Genomic DNA, 19,124 nt, shown 5'->3' on the forward strand with positions numbered 1-19,124 from the left:
GCTAAAAAAAATACTTCCAATCGCCGTAAAGGATTGAAATTTGGTAACATGAGTAAGAAGGTCATATTCTACACGAAAATGCAAAAAGATGGAAAATGAAATTTTCGTCCCAGGGGCACTTTAACAATGGCTTTTTAATCGACCATTAATAGACTATTAATGTGGTCTCTTCAAGAATGTTTCTCTTCGATTACTTACTGATGGAAAGTCTATATTGATAACTGACTCCTCCACCAGTGAATCTCTAATTTGCAGAAAAACTTATTTTCAGTTAAAAACTGAATACTGTGTATTTAACGGGTCCGCATTAAATTTTTTCGGGTGTAATGAATGCGCCTTTCCCATTACACTTACACTTAACAATTATCCTTTGAAATCCAGTGGAATATGGCCAGATACTAAGCCGTAGAGCGAGTTGGCTAAAATCAGGGGATATTCAGCAAGATTGAGGAGGATAATTGTTTTATTATTCAACACATCAGTAACAAAGCACAGTTTTATTACAGAAAAGCTGGAGACGATCTTTATTTTCCTATTTTTCTGCCCGAAATTCGAAATTACGTATATCGCAGATATCTTCTGACTACGGACGACGAATATTGAGTGCATTATAACCACATTCGGTCTGTGTTACAATGTGTTGAATAATAATGTACTATATCTTCTTACTTCGAATGGTGACTGGTTTAAAATAAATAAGAGGCTACAACTAGTCATACTATTCCACACTACAAAACAACAACAATAACAACAAAATAGCGGCTTAAAAGATGAACCCGCCCGACTATACTACAGCGCCTACCCCCTCTCTCCCCCCCCCCCCCCCCCCGTTACCACCCACAAAAACCCGAGCTAGCAGGCAGCGTTCACGACATTTTTACATGTTAGGCTCAAAGAAAGTAAGACCAGAAAATGTCCAAACTTGCACCGCTTACAATCTTCAGAATCCTCTGTGTTTTACATTAAACTATGGTACAATATCAAATACAGCTAGTAAATACAAAAAACCGTGATTCTCTGCACTTCAGTGGTAATATGGTCACATTTTGTTTAGAAAAACGTTATTTTTTTCTACTTCAGAAGTTGCAATTAAGATTTTTAAGATCGGTCAAAATTGCCCTTCTGTTTTGTTGTTAAAGAAAACGGTAAAAAAAGCGGTATTTTGCGCGCCTTTCCAGTTGCTGGAACTAACCACCGGACAGTTCAGTTTGTAAAAGAGACAGACGAGACGCGCCATTTTGAGGGCTGGCGCTACAAAATCCTCCAGAATGTCCTTCTGAAAACAGTAGCACCATAAATTAAGGAATTCAAACGGCTTCAGTCCTTCACATTTGCGAACTAATCTGTCAGATTGGCTAGTTATACATCAGGGATTTATGCAGTGCCCAACTCCCTCCCCCGGGGTAATAGTAGGACATTTCTCCCCAGATTTGCCTTGAAAGGGGACGGACATTATTCTATCCTGGGGCATTGACAGAACATGCAGTCTCGGGATTTTCACTTCACATCACTGTCATGTCTTTCATTGATACGTTTATCGACAATCTGACGATAAATTTGTAATTAATTATGTTTAAGGAGGGCAAAAATGAGATGGTAGATCCTCAGAATGAACGGTTACCTGAGCAATAATGAGTAGTAAGACTTCTCCGAGAGCTAGTTTGGCCCAAATTAGCTTTGATTAGAATCAACCCACGAAATCAAGCCACGAAACTAAGAATTCAACCAATTTTTTAACTGTACCGTGGGGCATTTGAAAAGCTCATTTGTCCCGGTCGTGCAAGGGTACCTTGGGTGCCAGACGATTTTCTTGAGTGGTAGTTTCCGGTTCGGACCGAAGTCTCTTATTTGCCGTGAGCAGCGTCGGTTTTCGGCCGACAACGATGGGCCTCCGGGCGATTACGAGTTCACTTGGCGCGCGAGGAAAAGCCTCTGGTACCCAGGGTATGCATGGGGCATTCACTGATTATTATTATTATTATTATTATTATTATTATTATTATTATTATTATTATTATTATTATTAATCCTAATGCCCGGGTGGGGGTGAGGAGATGGGCACTGCTAGAGGTTACTGATGAATTAGTTCTGAAAAAGCGAAGGCGCCCTCATGACTTTGTCAAAGCTGCTTCGAATTGTAGCCATGTTAATGTGAACGTCGCCTGAACTACCTAAAAAGCGCGTTTTTGATCACTTCACGTTACCTCATAAAACACTTCAATATCACTGGGAGTAAAATAGGACTTTCCAGCAAAAAACGCACATCGACCAGATGAAGAATACCCTGGGGGGAGGGCATAGGAGTAGCCGCAAGAGGTGTGGCTATTGTATATCTGACTGTTAGGGTGTATGTAGATTCCGTGTCCTCTACCAAAAGCCGGCCCACGATCACTTCTTCTGTATGTGGCGTATCTATATTGTCCTGATTTGATCCGTAGCTTAACAGGATTGTACCTACGGTTGTAGTTGTACAGCGAGTAGATAAAGGCTTTACTGGAATAGGTGTAACCTGAATCTGGAACAAAGATAAACACGTTTTACACCTACATGGTATAACTAAAAAAAATCTAAATGATTTAATTACTTTGGGTTAAGAAAAAAAAAAACAAAAAAAAAAAAAAAAAACAGGACATTCAGTTATTTATAAGAACATTTTTCAGATGGGAAATTACAAACCCCAGTCCTTAAAAAATATAGTCGAGCACCACCATTGAGACTGTAGAGTAGACTAAAAGTAATCGTGTTTTATTCCACAATTGGAAAAATAACTGAAGAATTATTGTCTTGAGTTAGTGCACGCTAGCTGCACAAGTAGCTTACTGAGGAAAACACAACAAGATAAGTGATAATTTAATAATCAAACTAAAGTGGAAAAGTGACGGGATGAAGAGCAAAGCCGGATACTTACTACTAGCCCAAGAGACATCTGTATATCCGCCAAATATGTAACTGCCGACTTTGATGATAGTAACAGTAGGTCCCTTTCCATCACATCTGCTATGGAATGTTGAGGACAGCCAGCCATGCGACGAAGCCCGCCAGCATAACAAAAACCTGCTACGGACTGAGTTACGAAGTACTGGGTTTAAATATGAAATCAACTTGTCCACATACGAGCTACTCTTGGAGACGAGAATACTTGATGAATAGTAGAGGCCACCTAAACGAGACAAAAATTTTAAGGAGAGGTTAAGGTGATTCCGCTGAAAAAGAAGGAGTATTTAAAATTGTCTAAGACTTGGTCCAGTTCATGACTATGTTATGAGCATTACAAAAATGCAATAAAAAATGGGGGTCACCGTGCTCGTTTTTGTGCAACCTGGATGGCTATTATAGTAAATAGATGACCCACGAGGTTTATATTAGGAACGCTAGTAATCAGAAAAAGGAACTAACATTTCTAGAAAAATTAATTTCTTGCATAAAAATATCGAAGCAGTTCAACAAAATCTACTTTAATCTTACACAACAAACTATTTTCATTGAACTGGAATTAAAACTATGAAAGAAATTAAAGATTTTGCTGTGTGCACGTAAGCAGCACTACCTAAATATGTGCTTTTTAAAGCATTCAAATAAAAGTATCTCATAGTAGAGTATTAAACTTTTCTTTAAATCGCGATATATAGTGGTCAACCGTATGACATTTAAATTGATTCATTAAAAAATGGGGGTCACCGTGCCCGTTTAGAAGAAAAGGACCATTTATTTTCCTGCCGAGCTTAACCTCAATGAAATCCCGTAATGTTGTGCGCGCGCGCGCTCGTGCGCGCGCTAAATGACGCGAAAAATTATGGGCAGCAAGGATGCGCAATGCAATTCGATGGAATCACCTGAAGTAACAGCCTTGTCTCTACCTTGGAATTTAAGATGATGGATGCGACATTGTCGTTCAACGCCCTCTAATTTCAAAATAAGAACAGTATTATCCTGTAGCTATACTTATTTGACCCTGAAGAGGAGGTTTTGTTGCGGACATGAAAACAGGCAGTGGTGACTCACGACCTTCAGGTAGGTGGGTGGCCCACTGTCAAACGCTGGACTTCCTTCTCTTTGTGAAACAAAATATCTAGTAGCCTCGACTCTACGGGCCTCGGTTTGGTGTAAAAAATAAGATGGGGCGGGGGTGGGAAGAGGAACCTTCCTTTGATCCACCAGCGAAAGGGATAGATGGTTTGAACACAAGCCTGTTATTGCGGGGAGACAATATCTAATAAAGTGCAGTTTCGGGTGCATTTAACATGTCTTGATGATATGCCTTTCTGTAAATTGGTTAATGACATGTTATTTGCACTATTTACTTGACCACGGCAGCAGCCGATTACCGCGATTAAGAGGAAAACTCACGTTTATATAAGCAGTAGTGTCCGTTTCCATGATAGTTTGACTGACAAGCACAGCTGTAAGACCCCACGGTGTTTGTGCAAACGGCGTACGCGTGACAATTGTGCGAGCCACTTGTACATTCATTGATATCTGAAAATTTTGTTACATTGAAACAAAACTGCTCAACATCATGTTTGAATGATTATCACATCATAACACAACTCATTATCTGATACCAGTACAAGATACTGCACTGAAACGCATGCGCCAGAGGACTTTCACGCATGCGCATAGCCCGTTACCCTTAAATATCCTAATGTGAATAATTGTGCTGCTGCCTTATTACGCAATTGCATCAATGCATATTTGTTAACTTGGTTTACGCAGCAGTGATTAAATTTTTTCTTAGGGGATCCTCGTTTTCAGTTTCACTATAGTTATCTGTTAATACTGTTAGTAATATTGTGTGATTGCAAAAATGCGCATTTTCGTATGCAATTGTACAACAACGTTGTTTCCTTAAATCGTTTTAAAAAAATGTATATTAAATTAGAACAGTTTTGAATTGATCATGAGGGTCGTAAGTTAGTTCGCTTTTGTTATGGTTTTGCTTTACGGAGATCTTCGATTGGTTAGCAAAACTCGCGCTACTTTCTCAACAGATGAGAAGCAAAACCAACATTAACCATGCGAACGCGAAGTCGCGAAGTCGTACCATTACATCAAATGATTATTCTATGAGCTGTTAGCACAAGCAAAAGAACTCTTCCATTTCTTACCACTGCAAGTTTTTCCATTTCCAGTAAAACCGGGTTTGCACGTACAAACATAGGAACCGATATTGTTAACACAATTGGCTTTGGGGTGACAAACTGCAGGAGAAGCGCTACATTCATCAATGTCTGACGAAACACAATAGTAACAGAAACTGAGTTAGTTTTTAGGTTCCTACACAATAAGCAAAGAAACAAATTTGCCAGGCTTTTTTTTAACTATGTGCTGACAGAAAACATCACGATTTGAGTTGGGGAACCTGTTACATGTGTTTTCTTTTCTCTCGTAGTCTGTTTACAGGATTTCGTTCTTTTAACCTTATAGAAGAATGAAAGTAACTTTCTCTTGTTGATTAAGACACAGTCCATTATTAGTAGTAATAAATGAGCTACGATCGCAGTTTAGTTCGGATATCCGTAACTGCGATTGTCTCATTTATTAATTGTTTAATCCACAGTTCAAGTATATGAACTGCATACACTCTACTTGCATCCGGCTTCATTTCAACAGGTATGATAGGAATTTACAAAATGACCAGCTCCCAGTTGGCTTGATAGCTCAGTTGGTAGAGATGGTGTGTCGTTATCACAGAGGTCATGGGTTCGAATCCTTTTCAACCCTGAAGTTTAAGAGGTTGTCGTATTTTAATTGCTTAAGTTGGGTATACAACTTCGATGGTCATTCACTTCTCAATTCTTTCATTCACAGTTCAACTTGTATATGACTTTCATATTCACAGACGCCTATTGCCCAGCTCACATAAATGCATTATTTTTGAGTTCCGTTTTCATTTTCCGCCCAATTTGGAGAATGGAAACGATTGAACGCGAGGTCTTCTGATTAGAATTTACTGAAAATGCATTTATTTGCAATAAGAAAACAACTTTTTCAATGCCGTTATTTGAAGCATGGTTAATGTAAAGACCGAAAAATTTTACTCAGCTCTTGTTTCCTGATCGCTAGTCAAGGGGAACGAAGACTTTGGGTACGAGATTGGCATCGACACTTGCATCCTTTTCTTGTTACGTGGACTACTTGACAACGATGATTCGTTTAGTCAAGGCCTTCTGTACGTGATCAAAATGGCTGTGCGATGCAATTTTGAATCCGAAGGCAAGACTTCGTCACTTCGTTGTTATTGCCTTTACTTAAACAAGCGCATGTGCAAATGCATGATGGGTAAAGTACGATAAAAGATGGCAGCTTTTACCACAATGCCTTGCAAGCCGATCACAGCTTATAGGCTGCTTCCCGACCAACAACATTGTGTATGCTAAGTTTGAAGATTTTGGAACTTTTCTGTGCGTTTTAATGAGCTTTTATAGTGTTTTTGTACGCTAAGAACTATGGGTAAAAATATGAGCCGCCATGTTTTTTGGTACAGCGGATTATCATCACCTACGTTCAACTTTCTATGCCTCATGCTACACGCTTAACGTCCGGCTCCCTGCATTTTGATCCTCGCTTCATTTGCGCATTCTTTGCACTCACTCTACCCGCGCAACAGCCCAGTTAGCTTATAGAATCAAATCTGTGACCAGTCTTTTACACACCTTCGGTTGCCATGTTACAGTCAGCGAGGACATTCGTTCCTGGTATGATGGAGTAGAACCAGTATTTGCCACTGACAGCTTGTCCTCCTTCATTCGCTTTTATTTCTTTGCAAGACTTGGCCGGGAGCTTAGAGATGGAGCCGAGAGGAACTGTGAAGATGAAGCCATTTAACAAAGTTAGCTCATTCTGAGTAGGAATATACATAGCTGTGGTGCTGTTTGTTATGTTATGAAGGTGTGCTTATTTTTGGGTCTGTGGATGAAATCCTATAAAGTGTGACCATTCAAATGAAAACTTCTGAGTAGTACGTTCCTGTGGTGCTGTTAATTATGCTGTATAAGGTGGTTCTAACTTTTGAGTCAATGGATGAAATCCTAAAGTGTGACCATTCAAATGAAAGCTATTGAGCAGTACTTTTCTGTGGTGCTGTTTATTAGGCTATACAAGCTCACATGGTTCTAACTTTTGAGTCAATGGATGAAATCCTAACGTGTGACCATTCAAATGAAAGCTACTGAGTAGTACTTTCCTGTGGTGCTGTTTATTATGCTGTACAAGCTAAGGTGGTTCTAACTTTTGAGTCAATGGATGAAATCCTAACGTGTGACCATTCAAATGAAAGCTACTGAGTAGTACTTTCCTGTGGTGCTGTTTATTATGCTGTACAAGGTAGTTCAAATATTTGAGTCTGTGGATGAAATCCAAAAGTGTGACCATTCAAATGAAAGTTACTGAGTAATACTTTCCTGTGGTGCTGTTTATTATGCTGTATAAGGTGGCTCGAATATCTCAGTCTGTGGACGAAATCGCGGTTATTATTGAAATAAAAAAGAAAAAACATCTAAACATAACTTTAACTCATACCTCTCCTGACATCAAGCTTGACGTAATATCGATCAGGGTCCTTAACAAAATTATCTGGACTTGCTTCCTTCGTGCGGTTGTTCCATTCACACACACTCTCCGAAACCACGAAGTTAAAACTTTGACAGACGTCTTCTTCTCTGCATACGAAGAGACATTCAGCATGGCCAGATGGTGCATAGCGCTTGTTATAAGTGTGTCCCTGTAACTTCATGCCGGAGATTGGCAGCTGACGGGGTCCATTGCACTGCTCAGCAGTTGAGGCTTTGTGAACCAGGCCAGTTACAGCGATCGCGAGGATGATTGGTGTAAACGCGGCCATTGTATATGACTCGTCGGCAAAGGAAAACCTACAATCGAAACATCAACAGGGGTGGTATTAATTTGTATCACAAATTTCGTCAAATTTGCCATTGTCTTATTCAGTATGGATTATAAAATCCGCCCGCTTATTGTCACGGTTTCTTCAATTGATCGATAAATGAAAGGTCTGGAAACAAGATACACCATTGCGCGCAATAAACTAACAGCCATTATCCAGGGTGCAGATAGAATGGTCATTCTTTCCTGCGCCTGTCCTTTTCCTTCATCGTTTTTGCAACGCGCGTACAACATTAGTGACCTTAAGATTCTAGGACAAGAACGAGTTTTTCCAATAAGAGTGGGCTTGCGCGTGGACCAAGTGTCATTTTCGGGCGCGAAAAACAAGGTAACCGTTGACATTCAGGTGTCGCAACGGGGACGGCAAGGGAGCTTGGGATGGGTTTTCGCGCTCAATGCGCGCTGAATCACTCAGCTCGATTTCCACTTTGGGTTGCTGCCACGAGATTCTTGAAGTGGTGCCAATACTCACGGTTCGTGTGTTTCGCAGTGACGCGTAATACTGCGTGGTGTGGCAGTATAGGGCGACACTCGTTTGACTCAGGGCTTAATTCGCTCGCGTGACTTACAGCTTTTCTGCGGTTAAGACATTCGCACGAAATTCAAACGAAACGAAAACGAAAACTAATGCCTAATGTTTTCCCGTGTATATCACGAGGATGTATTGTAGCCTAAATCCATCAATCCTAACACTGAAAATTCGGCACCTTGCATGATTGCGTAAATTTTTTAATGAAGGAAAATGGACAAAACTAAGCAGTTGAAAAAAAAAATTGTCATTTTTTTTTGTGTTTTGGAAGTTGGGCAAGTTCAAATGCAGCCCAATAATTAAATTTTTGACAAGTTTTAATAAAATTGTCTAGTTTATGACGCCAATGGAACTTGCTGTCGGTATAAGCGCTAAGTGGTTGTTGGTGAAATATATTTTAGAACAAGAGTAATTAGGAACTCTTGAATATAAGCGATGGTTGGAACTCTTCAAGTACATCATAGTCCTTTCCACCATTTTAGTCATTTGAGCCAAAGGCACTTCCCCTTATCCTCTTCCTGTTCAGAACCTCTCAAATATATTTTCTTGGAGTGCGCCCAGTTTCGAGTGCATTCCGGAGTAGTGGCCAATACGTAAGAGATATAAAACCGAGAACGGAGGTATTAATCCATATACATGGATATACATGGATGTATATGGATTAATACCGACGTTCGAGGTATTTATCTGACTTATTTCATGAAATTATTCCTTTGTTCAAGGGGACAAACGCCGGCTAATTAGTACCGTCACACTTAGGTGAGAAACGGAGAACAATAGAAGCAACCTGATGTGTGCGTTTCTCGCAGTACTGCTAATGTAAATGAGGGATTTATCTGTATAAATCCCTCGTTTCAGTTAGTTTAATATTCATGAAGGATGTAAGTTAAAAAAGAGGATGTTGAATAACAAAAGAAAATGTGTGATTCATGAAATAATTTTAGAATAAATACTGAATTTGCTGTCAAGTTTTCTTTTATAATAACAAAGCTGAAAATCTGCCTGTTGAGTTAATTTCTGATGAATTAAAAATGAAAACTTATTTTTGTCAAAAGTTTTTTTTTTCATCAGTATTCAATCGAATTATTGATGAGCGCCAATGTTCTCCAAGCTTTTCCTTGTCCCATTCATATGTTAAAACGCATTTAAACTTTTAAGAGCCCTACATGAAGACTCTTTGTCTCTTCCCATTTGTTGTGTTTCTCCCGCTATGTTTAAAATTCCAGTTTAGGATTAATTTTGAGCGAGCAATTTTCCAGTACAAGCTACTGAAGCGATGAAAGTTGTTCTGACTTCGCAACTGCGAACTCTGGCCATTTTATCTGAAACATTAATGGGAATCGAAACATTTTTCGAGAAAGTCAATGTTTCACTTACGTCCAGGAGCTAAGAATGCGTGTCAAAGTTTTTCCCTTGTCAGGATGTCAAACTCAAACAAAAACTAGCCGGCAGTAGGAATCCATTCACTCGCAGCATGCAAAGAAATTTCGGCTAGATTGCGGGAATGACTCTAGAGAAAAAAAATTTAAAAACTAAACAGCGTCCTATCCAAGATAAACAGCTTTCTGTTCAAAGCGATAAATTTAACATAGCTACTAGTAAAGAAAACTCTAGTTTTGAATCAGCCTTCTTTTAGTTGCATTCCTCTCCGATTTTTTCAATGGATGAACGCTATTTGCTTGTGTTGTTAGGTGGAAGTATATAGGTAACTTAACTGGAAGTTTTTAGCTAACTAAAGCTAGGTGGAAAAGATAACTATATTAGCAGTATGTCTAACGAAAGAGTCGTGTTAGAGAGTCTTGGTTCTTCTTGTTCAGACGAGAAACGAGTTTCTGTTTTATACATAACGGGAAGTTCGTCTTATATTAGTAAAGCACACGTTTCACTTCTCCTCTTCCACTTCCCGTAACTTTGTTTAATTTCCTTTAAGCAGACTTGTGGTTTTTGAAAATTAATTATTAACCACCCTAAATTATATCGCCTCTTCAATTTGAGGGTGTTTAAAAGTCCAAGGTCTTATTAGTTGTCACTGGAAGAAAAAAGTATTTCTTTGATTGAGTATCTGAGGCCTTTGCTGTGAAAAATTCCCTTGTTTAAATAGAATTTTTCAAACCCTTGACTCTTAATTACACTGAATACAACTATAGCGGTAAACCCTTGACTCTTAATTACACTGAATACAACTATAGCGGTATGTGGTTGAAAATACAATGAAAATTTCAGTTCTTTAGAAAAGCAGCTCAGAATAAATTCAAGGAAGAGTTAGAAGAATATCGAGGATCAAAACCCTAATACCCTTCCGAATCACAAGCGAATTTAAAAGGTTAATGAATGTCAATACTTATCTTTTTGAAGTTACTGTCGGATTTTATTGAAAAAGTCGTAAAAACCTGCGGATTTCTTAATTAGCGATTTCTATTAGCGGACGTGACAAACTTGTTCTAATTGAAACAAACTTTATTGCAAGACCGTCTTCCAGCTTAATTGAACTGCCCTATGTTGTCTTGACCAAAAATTCAAGAAATGTCTTGGGCAGGAAAAGTAGACGTTTATCTCAATTTCCCAGCGCAAGTTGTATAATATTTTGAAGCATTGGTATAGTGGCTATTTATACTAATAGTACAGGTTGTTGAACAAATATGTCGCTTTACATCGAAAAGACTGCAAAGACATGGCTGTTGTTCTTGTCGGAACTGAGAAAAGGAAGGTTTGTTTCCGGACAACGAAGACGTCCCGAAACATTTTCATGCTGCAACACCGAGTACAACTCGTAGTGTTCCAACAACTGGCGTTATGTAATCTTTGCGTGCACAACTTTGCTTTGCACGGTTAGACAAATTGCTCACTGAGTTGCCTCACTTGAATAAACAAATGGCTCATTCGAAGAAAATACACTCTTATAAGACAGGCGACAATTAAGTTTTACTTTGGTGCCAAAAACCACCCTTTATTTCTGGCAAAGCGATGCAGCACGCTTGTGAAACTTCTGAAATCGGTTTACATCCGGCATCTGGCCACTTACTCCGGGACCCTGGTCTCAAGATTGGCGCAAGCGAGAGAGAAAACACATGGAGCTGCAAGGCATGGAAGATTATGAGGGACAATTTCTCTCCATCTTGCAACGCATCTCGCAAAGTTTCGAGAAGAAGAGGAACTTGTCTACTTTTTTTGCAACCTGCAACGAAATTTTTAGTTACGAGGACTTCAAGAGGGGAAGTCATACGCGCAGTTTCGCTCTCAACTTGTTTCGCAATGGCGTTGCTATAATTTTCAGGAAAAACAGCCAGACGTATAACAGTACTTTTAAGGAGAACTGCCGACTGTGCAGTGGTGTGAACAATCGCCCCTCACTTGCACTGCAGCTCGGGTTCGAATCCCGTATTTGTTATGTGTGGAGAGATGATGTTGTTGCTTTCTTCCTTGCTGCAAAGGTTGTTTTCTAGATTCTGATGTTTTTCTCCCTCCACAAAAACCATTACTGTCAATACCCTTATGAAAGGCACCTGCGATATGCTTTTTTTCTAGGCCTCTGAAGTTCATAAAGTACAGTCACACCAAAAAAATCTACCCTAGATTTTACAATATTTTCGTCAAGATGGCTAAAAGTTAGAAGAATAGGATATTTTCCCTCACCTTTTCAAAAATGTACCTGATGCACTTTCAAGTCATAGACAAACTGTTATGTTAAGTAAAACGACGGAACACTTTTAAAGAGTTGTGCAGGTGGCTGACATTGATAATCACAGTTGACAGGTGAAATACAGCTTCCAATATCAGAATGCAAATAGCTAGGATGACTGCCTGACACAGCACGATTATAGGAAGTCAGTTATATAAATGAGAACAGTGTAATATTTCCTCCCTAGGTATTATTATTCATAAGGTATGGGGAATCGCTCTGGCCTAGGACTAGCCCAGACCAGACGAAGGTAAATGTGGCAAGGCAAGGTTCAACCCAACTGACTCGAAGGGAGGGAAGGGTGGGCAGCTAAACATGATTTGAGCTCGCGGCCTCAAGTTGAGTGACAGAGTGTGACACAATGCAATCTATTATATAGCATATTCAAATAATCCCAAGGGAGTTAATTACCAATGCAAACTAAGTTTGCATAGTTACGGCCACCTGAGGCAAACCCCACTGGGAGCTAAGTACAAGAGGCAATTAGAACTAAACAAATATCACCGAACCAGAACCTTGCAAGCAAATTCATAAACACCTCTCACGGCTTTCGGCATCTCATCAAACAAATTCAAAACAATCCAAGACACCGCGTTTCGGTAAATCACAGTATATTACAAGAAAAAGGAGTCTCGTCGCAAAGACTTGTCAGAACAATTCTCAATAAAAGGGATAAAAAATTATTGCCCCCGCAGGGTTTTGGCCTAGAGGCCAAAACCCGAGGAGGCACCCTAGGATTCCCCGCGTGTATACATATAAGGAATTTCAAAATGTAAGAAAGTAAGTACTGTAAGTAAATTTGTTAGTATGCGAAAAAAATCTCGATTTGATCAAACTAGGCGCGCACGGTCGTCTCGGGTAATATTTCAGCAAGCGCGAAAGGTGCTATCGGGTAGCTGTCATTCTGCAACCACGAGGTCTTCGAGCAGCGTTTGACGGTCTTGCGAGCAAGAGTTTGCGTTTCGTCGTCCTCAAGCAGCATTTCGAGTTCTTTCTAGCAGTGTTTCAAGGTCTTGCAACCACGAGTTCGCATTTCGCCATCATTTAGCAGCATTTCAACCACGAGTTCGCGTTTTGCCATCTTCTAGCAGCGTGTCAAGGTCTTGCAACCACGAAGTCACGTCTCGCCATCTTCTGCATCTTTAGCAGCCTTTCAAACCACGAGTTCACATAATTATACATACAATACGTTGCTGTTTCACAAAACAAAACTGTATGACTGTAATAGATTTCAATGTCAAATTTACAGAGAAATATGCTAACCAGTTACATGGATGTTAAATTCAATAAATATTCAAACGTTTCTTTTTTAACATTCGTATGCACAGTGATTTATATCCAGTAAGAACCATATACAGGTGTTAAACAGATCTTGAAAAGCGATGGCAGGTCTAGTGAAAACTATTACTAGTTTTAAATTTTTTCAATAAAGCGCCAGGCAGCAGTACACATCACAGGTAAGTTCAACACGTGGAAAAAATCTCGCCACTACGACAAAACCACGTGCAAAAATATTCGCAATCATAAGGCTGGTTTCCATATGATCGCGTATCGCAGATCGCAGATCGCAATAAGGTCTGCGATCGTCTGCGATCCTGCGATCGTGATCGCAGAAGATAGAACCATGTTCTATCTAAAGGCTGGTTTCCATATGATCGCGGATCGCAGATCGCAGATCGCAATAAGGTCTGCGATCGTCTGCGATCATATGGAAACTACTTCTGCGATCGTCTGCGATCCTGCGATCGTGATCGCAGACGATCGCAGAAGATAGAACCATGTTCTATCTCCTGCGATCGTCTGCGATCAATTGCCATTGTTTGCGATCTGCGATCCGCGATCATATGGAAACCAGCCTTTAGATAGAACATGGTTCTATCTTCTGCGATCGTCTGCGATCACGATCGCAAGATCGCAGACGATCGCAGAAGTAGTTTCCATGTGATCGCAGACGATCGCAGACCTTATTGCGATTTGCGACCATATGGAAACCAGCCTATAGTCAATATCAGCCTTTGCTTATTTAAAAAACATTTGTCACGCCGCCACAAACGACACCACACAGGCAAGGCTAGTGAACACGTGAAAATACTTCAGCCAGTTAAGGCAAAACCACACAGGCAAAAAATCTCACAATTCCAGACGCCGCCACAGGCAACACCACACAGGCAATAAAAAAACCACACAGGAAAATACTGCCGCCACTTCAGGCAAAAAAACCACACAGGCAATTCACGCAATTTCCAACGCCGCCTCAGGCAACACCACACAGGCAAATTTTACCCTACAGGTAATACTGCCACCACTTCAGGCAAAAAACACACAGGAATTTAAGTAATTTCCAACGCCGCCCCAGGCAATACGGCACATAAGCAAATTTTACCCCACAGGTAAGACTAGCCGACTAGAAACTATCCCGCCAGACAGTCAAACAAATTCTAGATACCTTACTGTTCATGCAAAAATGAACAAGCACAACTTGGGGGATCTCGCCACTACATGCAAACTAAGAACAAACACGAGGAATTTAACTAGTCTGCGGCACAAAACGAGCTAAAGCTCCGAAAAGACTAAACGAAGGTGAGAACTTAACGTAACTCATCCTGAACTTGACCAGCGACAAGTTCTTTATTCCAGAATAAATGAATGAACTATTGAACTATTATCAAGACAAGAAGTTCAATATTTTATATTTAATGCTTCAAATTTTCAATATTGACAGTCTACGTTTCTCGTTCATTCTTTAAGGGCCATCTCCAACGGTGACCTTGTACTTCAACGACAAACAAGAGGTACCAATATTTGAATCGGGAAGAAAACAACGCTACCACACGAAACAAGCAGTGGATATACTATTAAGACAAGCCCCTCTTACCGAAATGTGTACAACACAACCTTTGGGCGTTCGCCAAAACATGTCCTTCCTTGTCAACGTCAGCAAGCTAAATAACTGGAGAGATGTCAAAGCAGACAGAAACGGAGTTTATGACCGTGTGTTACGATGTGGTGTTTGGACAGTGTCTTGTGATGTAAGCGAAAATGATACCAGTCTTGAAATCCTCGCCAGGAAGAAAGACAATTTAGGGAGTGACAGTCAGTACCACATAACAATTAATTCCAAACGAAACAAGGCATCACCAACACTTGTTCGTTCAATGTTTCTCCTGACCAACAAGAGTGGGAAAATTGTCAATGATGCTTGCCTGCTACAATATCATATTATCGCATCGGGAGCGCGAGAAGACACCGTAGAAGTCCAAGTTCTACCCCACGGAAACCGAAAAGAAGGCCAATCGCGCCCCTTTCACCCAACAGCAAAAAGTACCATGGAGAAAATACACCAGGGCCTTTCCGATAGTGGCAGTATTGCCAAGGTGTATCGCGGTATCATGAAAGCTACTGGAGGTCCGACTCACGCTTCCAATCCAAGTGTTCTTCCTAGAGGAAAGAAGCAAGTAAGCGATGTAAAGTTTGCAAGAAACAGTGCAGACGATCCAGTCAAGGACCTGCTAGTTTATGCAAGACACAAAGAAAATTCTCCTGTCCTGCATCATTGTGATGTCCCGACTGATGCATGGGTTTTAGGAACCGAAGTGATGTGTTCAGATATCTCTCGTTTCACGACTTCTGAAAAGCTGAGCTACCCCCTGTCCATTGATCCAACCTTCAATATGGGCCCCTTTGGAGTTACCCCGGTTGTATACAAGCACCTATTTCTAAAATCCAGGCGGAACGGCGAAAATCCAATTTTTTTAGGACCTACTATGTTGCACCATCGAAAGACCGTAGAGAATTACCGAATTCACTCGTCAGTGTGTGCGACCAACATCAAGAATCTGAATCAGGCCAAGGGGTTTCATGACTGACGGAGAAGAAGCATTGATTCATGCCTGGCCCGGGCCTGGCCCCAGTTGTTCAAAGGCCGGATAACTTTATCCTCTGGATAAGGTACTATTCGGGGTCTAAAATTTACTTCACGTTAAACGTTGTCCAAGGTTTTCGCACACTCCTAAACTAGACTGTGGTTAGAGTGGGCATATTTGCTTGTACACGATGAAATACCGAAATCTTTGCACAGATTGAAACTGTCGGATAGTGACTTATCCACCGGATAAAGTTATCCGGCCTTTGAACAACTGCGGCCTGGAGTGCAGACATGCCTAAGGCAAAACACCTACGCTGCTTCAAACACTTTGAGGGTAATTGTAAAGAGAAACTAAGGAAGATAGGTATCTGCAGCGCAAAAGACCAGAAAAAGTTTCTCAACAAGGTGTTTGGAGTCTACGGAAAGGAAGAAGTGATCCTAGATGCAGAGGATAAAAAAGACCCTAAGAGACGACTGTACGTATGCGTCGAAGGAAGAGCTAGAAAGAGAGGAAAGAGAAGTGCTTGGGTAGGACAGCACATACCAATGCAAGTTCTGGACATACCTCGAATCAAACTACGAGATGATGAAGAAAAACATGGTTGCAAAGGTTCGACGCCAGGGTGGGTTGAAAGACGGTCCTGATGGCAAACCAATCAGATCGTACACAAACCCTTCAGAATCCATGAATCACGTAATGTCTGCAGCGAAGAAGGATGTTGTTTCAAGTAAAAACGAGAAAGAATATGGTTTGACCAAGCTTGAATTCACCACTTCCGTGTTCGAAGAAATTTACCAGAGCCAGCAAGATGAATTACGTTTGGCCATCGCTGGAATAAGCGAAGAGTACGAACTTTCGGAGTTAGTGTCTCACCTTGAGGTCTCGATAGACACGTGGTTTCGCTGGTCAACCGAAGAAAGGGAGAAGTACGTCGCGGACATGAATAAATTGTCAGTGGAAGACGCACTGGGTAGGAAATCCATTCGTGAACCTGATATAACAAAACAGCCACCAGCGAAAGAATCCACCGAGTTGTCCATAGATGTAGCCCAATTTCTGAAGCAAAATATGGGATACAAGTTGGTCACAGCAAAGGCATGTCGCGGAAAACGCCCGACTTTTAGTAAACCACCCACTTGCCATCCAGGAGCGACCAACCTTGCAACCTTCTTTATTTTTATTTTTATTTTATTTTTTTTTTTTTCTTTTTAATTTTCGAGGACTCTTTTGTAAATCACTTATTAGTGAAATTGATTTCCTCAATAAAGATTATTATTATTATTATTATTATTATTTTTATTATTATTATTATTAAATTTGAAGTCGCTGCAATACGCGCCAAGAACGGTAGAGTACAGTGTACCGTTGACACAAATTTCGTGTCGTGCAATTGTCCCAGCTACAAATTTGACAATATTTGCAAGCATTCCATTGCTGTCGCTCAGCTAAAAGGGTGCCTAGAAATGCACTTAAAATATGTTCACAACAAATCAAGGGCAAGGTTCCCCTAAACCGCTCTGGCAGAAGCCAATGTGGACAAACAGCGCACAGGGAAGAAAGTTTCGCCCCTTGAAACAACAAAGCGCACCAACTGAAGTTCCCTAAGGAAGCAGCAATGGTGTCTATACAGAATCACACCTCAACGACAATCCTTTCCTCACAATCCAATCCTTCCTGAAGAGGCAAAGAAGTGCAAAAGCTGCAATGTGGACTTCTGTCACTGCCAAAGACACCTCCCGTTTGATTTGGTTCTGGAGCACAAAGAAAGGTGGTATTTTCCCGTAAATGGGGATTGGAAAAACAAAGTTCCGTCAAACAAAGAAGGATCAAGATTTTATCACGCCAACCGTCAGAAATGTCTCAAACCCAGGTTTTCATACATCTCGTCGCATTATATACACATTCCAGAGGAAACGCTCCCAAAGCTGCACGAATCACACAAGGAACTTCTCAGGCGGGAGTTTCAAATGGACATATCATAGAGATTGAGAATTGATAAACAAAGGAGTAGCAAATAAGCTCTATTTTATGCCTCAACGGATGAACACTGAGAAATCGGACAAGGCATTTCGCCAATGTAATTCATTAATTTAACTTTAATGACAAGGCATTATGGACCCCTTGTCCTTTGGGCCTATATATGAAACATTGTTTGTATCTCACTGTTCCTCTCGTCACTGAAATTCACGATGAATACTTTAAGGAAAACCTGAGGACTAATAGTTTTAAGTGTGTGAGCTTCATCGGCGTCTTTTTCACCATGATTTAATTAAGAGCTGTTCAACAGTTAAAGGCGGACATTTCGCCAGATTAGACCTTCACTTTGTAGTGCTTGGAGAGTTTCATGTTCTTGTTGCGTTTGTTGTTGTTGTTTCCTAAGTTTGTCACAGTAGTGAAGAACTGTCGATTTTGTGCGAATGGTACTTTTCAAAGCCACTGTTTAAATCTACTAGTAACTTTAATTGAATCTAACTATTGTATGTTGCACGTTCCAGTTTTTGGCATTCAGTGAGGCGCTTTCCATAAGTCTAGATGGATGTCATCGTCTCATTAGAAAGAGGTGAACAAAGGGTCACAACCTCCCGAATGTGTCAAATTTTTCCGTTTCAACTGGTTTGAACGGAGATCGCTGAAAGCGCCCCATTTGAAAATCATATGCATGTTAATGTTATTTTTGAAATTTAAGAATAATATCAAATCTAAGGTAGTTTTGTTAGCAAAGGTTAATCATAATTTTACATTTTATATTACAGATAAAACTAAGTCTTGATTGTCAGCGATTTCGTACCTTATATTAAACGAATCTGTTTATGTTTCTAGTTTGTACACTCTTGGCTTGCCTAATTACAACTTGTGTTGTAATTATTCCAAAAGTACATTGCTCGTGTATTCGACCGTGTTGGATACAGTTGAGCTACGTGCATACCACAGCACAGACCGAATTGTTATACATTTTATGATCTTTTTGACATAAACTCAATGTTTCAGCCTGAGGTATGTTCTTAACATATTCTTAACTTTTAGTCCCTTTTTAGCCTCAACGTTCTCATAAAAGAAAAAGAGTGTTACTTCAATGAAGGATTAAATTTTCTTTTTAATTAGAATTTACCTTCTGAGGTATTTTCTCAGGGATGCGCGTTTTTCACCAATG

At 40.2% G+C, this 19,124-nt stretch overlaps 1 protein-coding gene across 1 annotated transcript in view; it reads right to left on the reverse strand.

Annotated features, from left to right (window-relative positions):
* Positions 1–2,195: 2,195 nt before the first annotated feature.
* Positions 2,196–19,124, reverse strand: part of LOC146478180 (uncharacterized) — a 30,541-nt gene continuing 13,612 nt past the window's right edge. Inside the window, exons 2-7 of the mRNA XM_085112911.1 lie at positions 7,519–7,868; positions 6,654–6,803; positions 5,106–5,228; positions 4,348–4,476; positions 2,909–3,160; positions 2,196–2,515 (exon numbers count right to left, since the gene is read on the reverse strand). Of these exons, the coding sequence (XP_084969037.1) occupies positions 2,196–2,515; positions 2,909–3,160; positions 4,348–4,476; positions 5,106–5,228; positions 6,654–6,803; positions 7,519–7,840 (1,296 nt within the window). The 5' untranslated portion in view covers positions 7,841–7,868. The remainder of the gene's footprint in view (positions 2,516–2,908; positions 3,161–4,347; positions 4,477–5,105; positions 5,229–6,653; positions 6,804–7,518; positions 7,869–19,124) is intronic.

The sequence above is a fragment of the Pavona decussata genome, unplaced genomic scaffold, assembly GCF_977016875.1.
Source record: "Pavona decussata unplaced genomic scaffold, jaPavDecu1.1 SCAFFOLD_67, whole genome shotgun sequence".
Classification (NCBI taxonomy): Eukaryota; Metazoa; Cnidaria; class Anthozoa; order Scleractinia; family Agariciidae; genus Pavona; species Pavona decussata.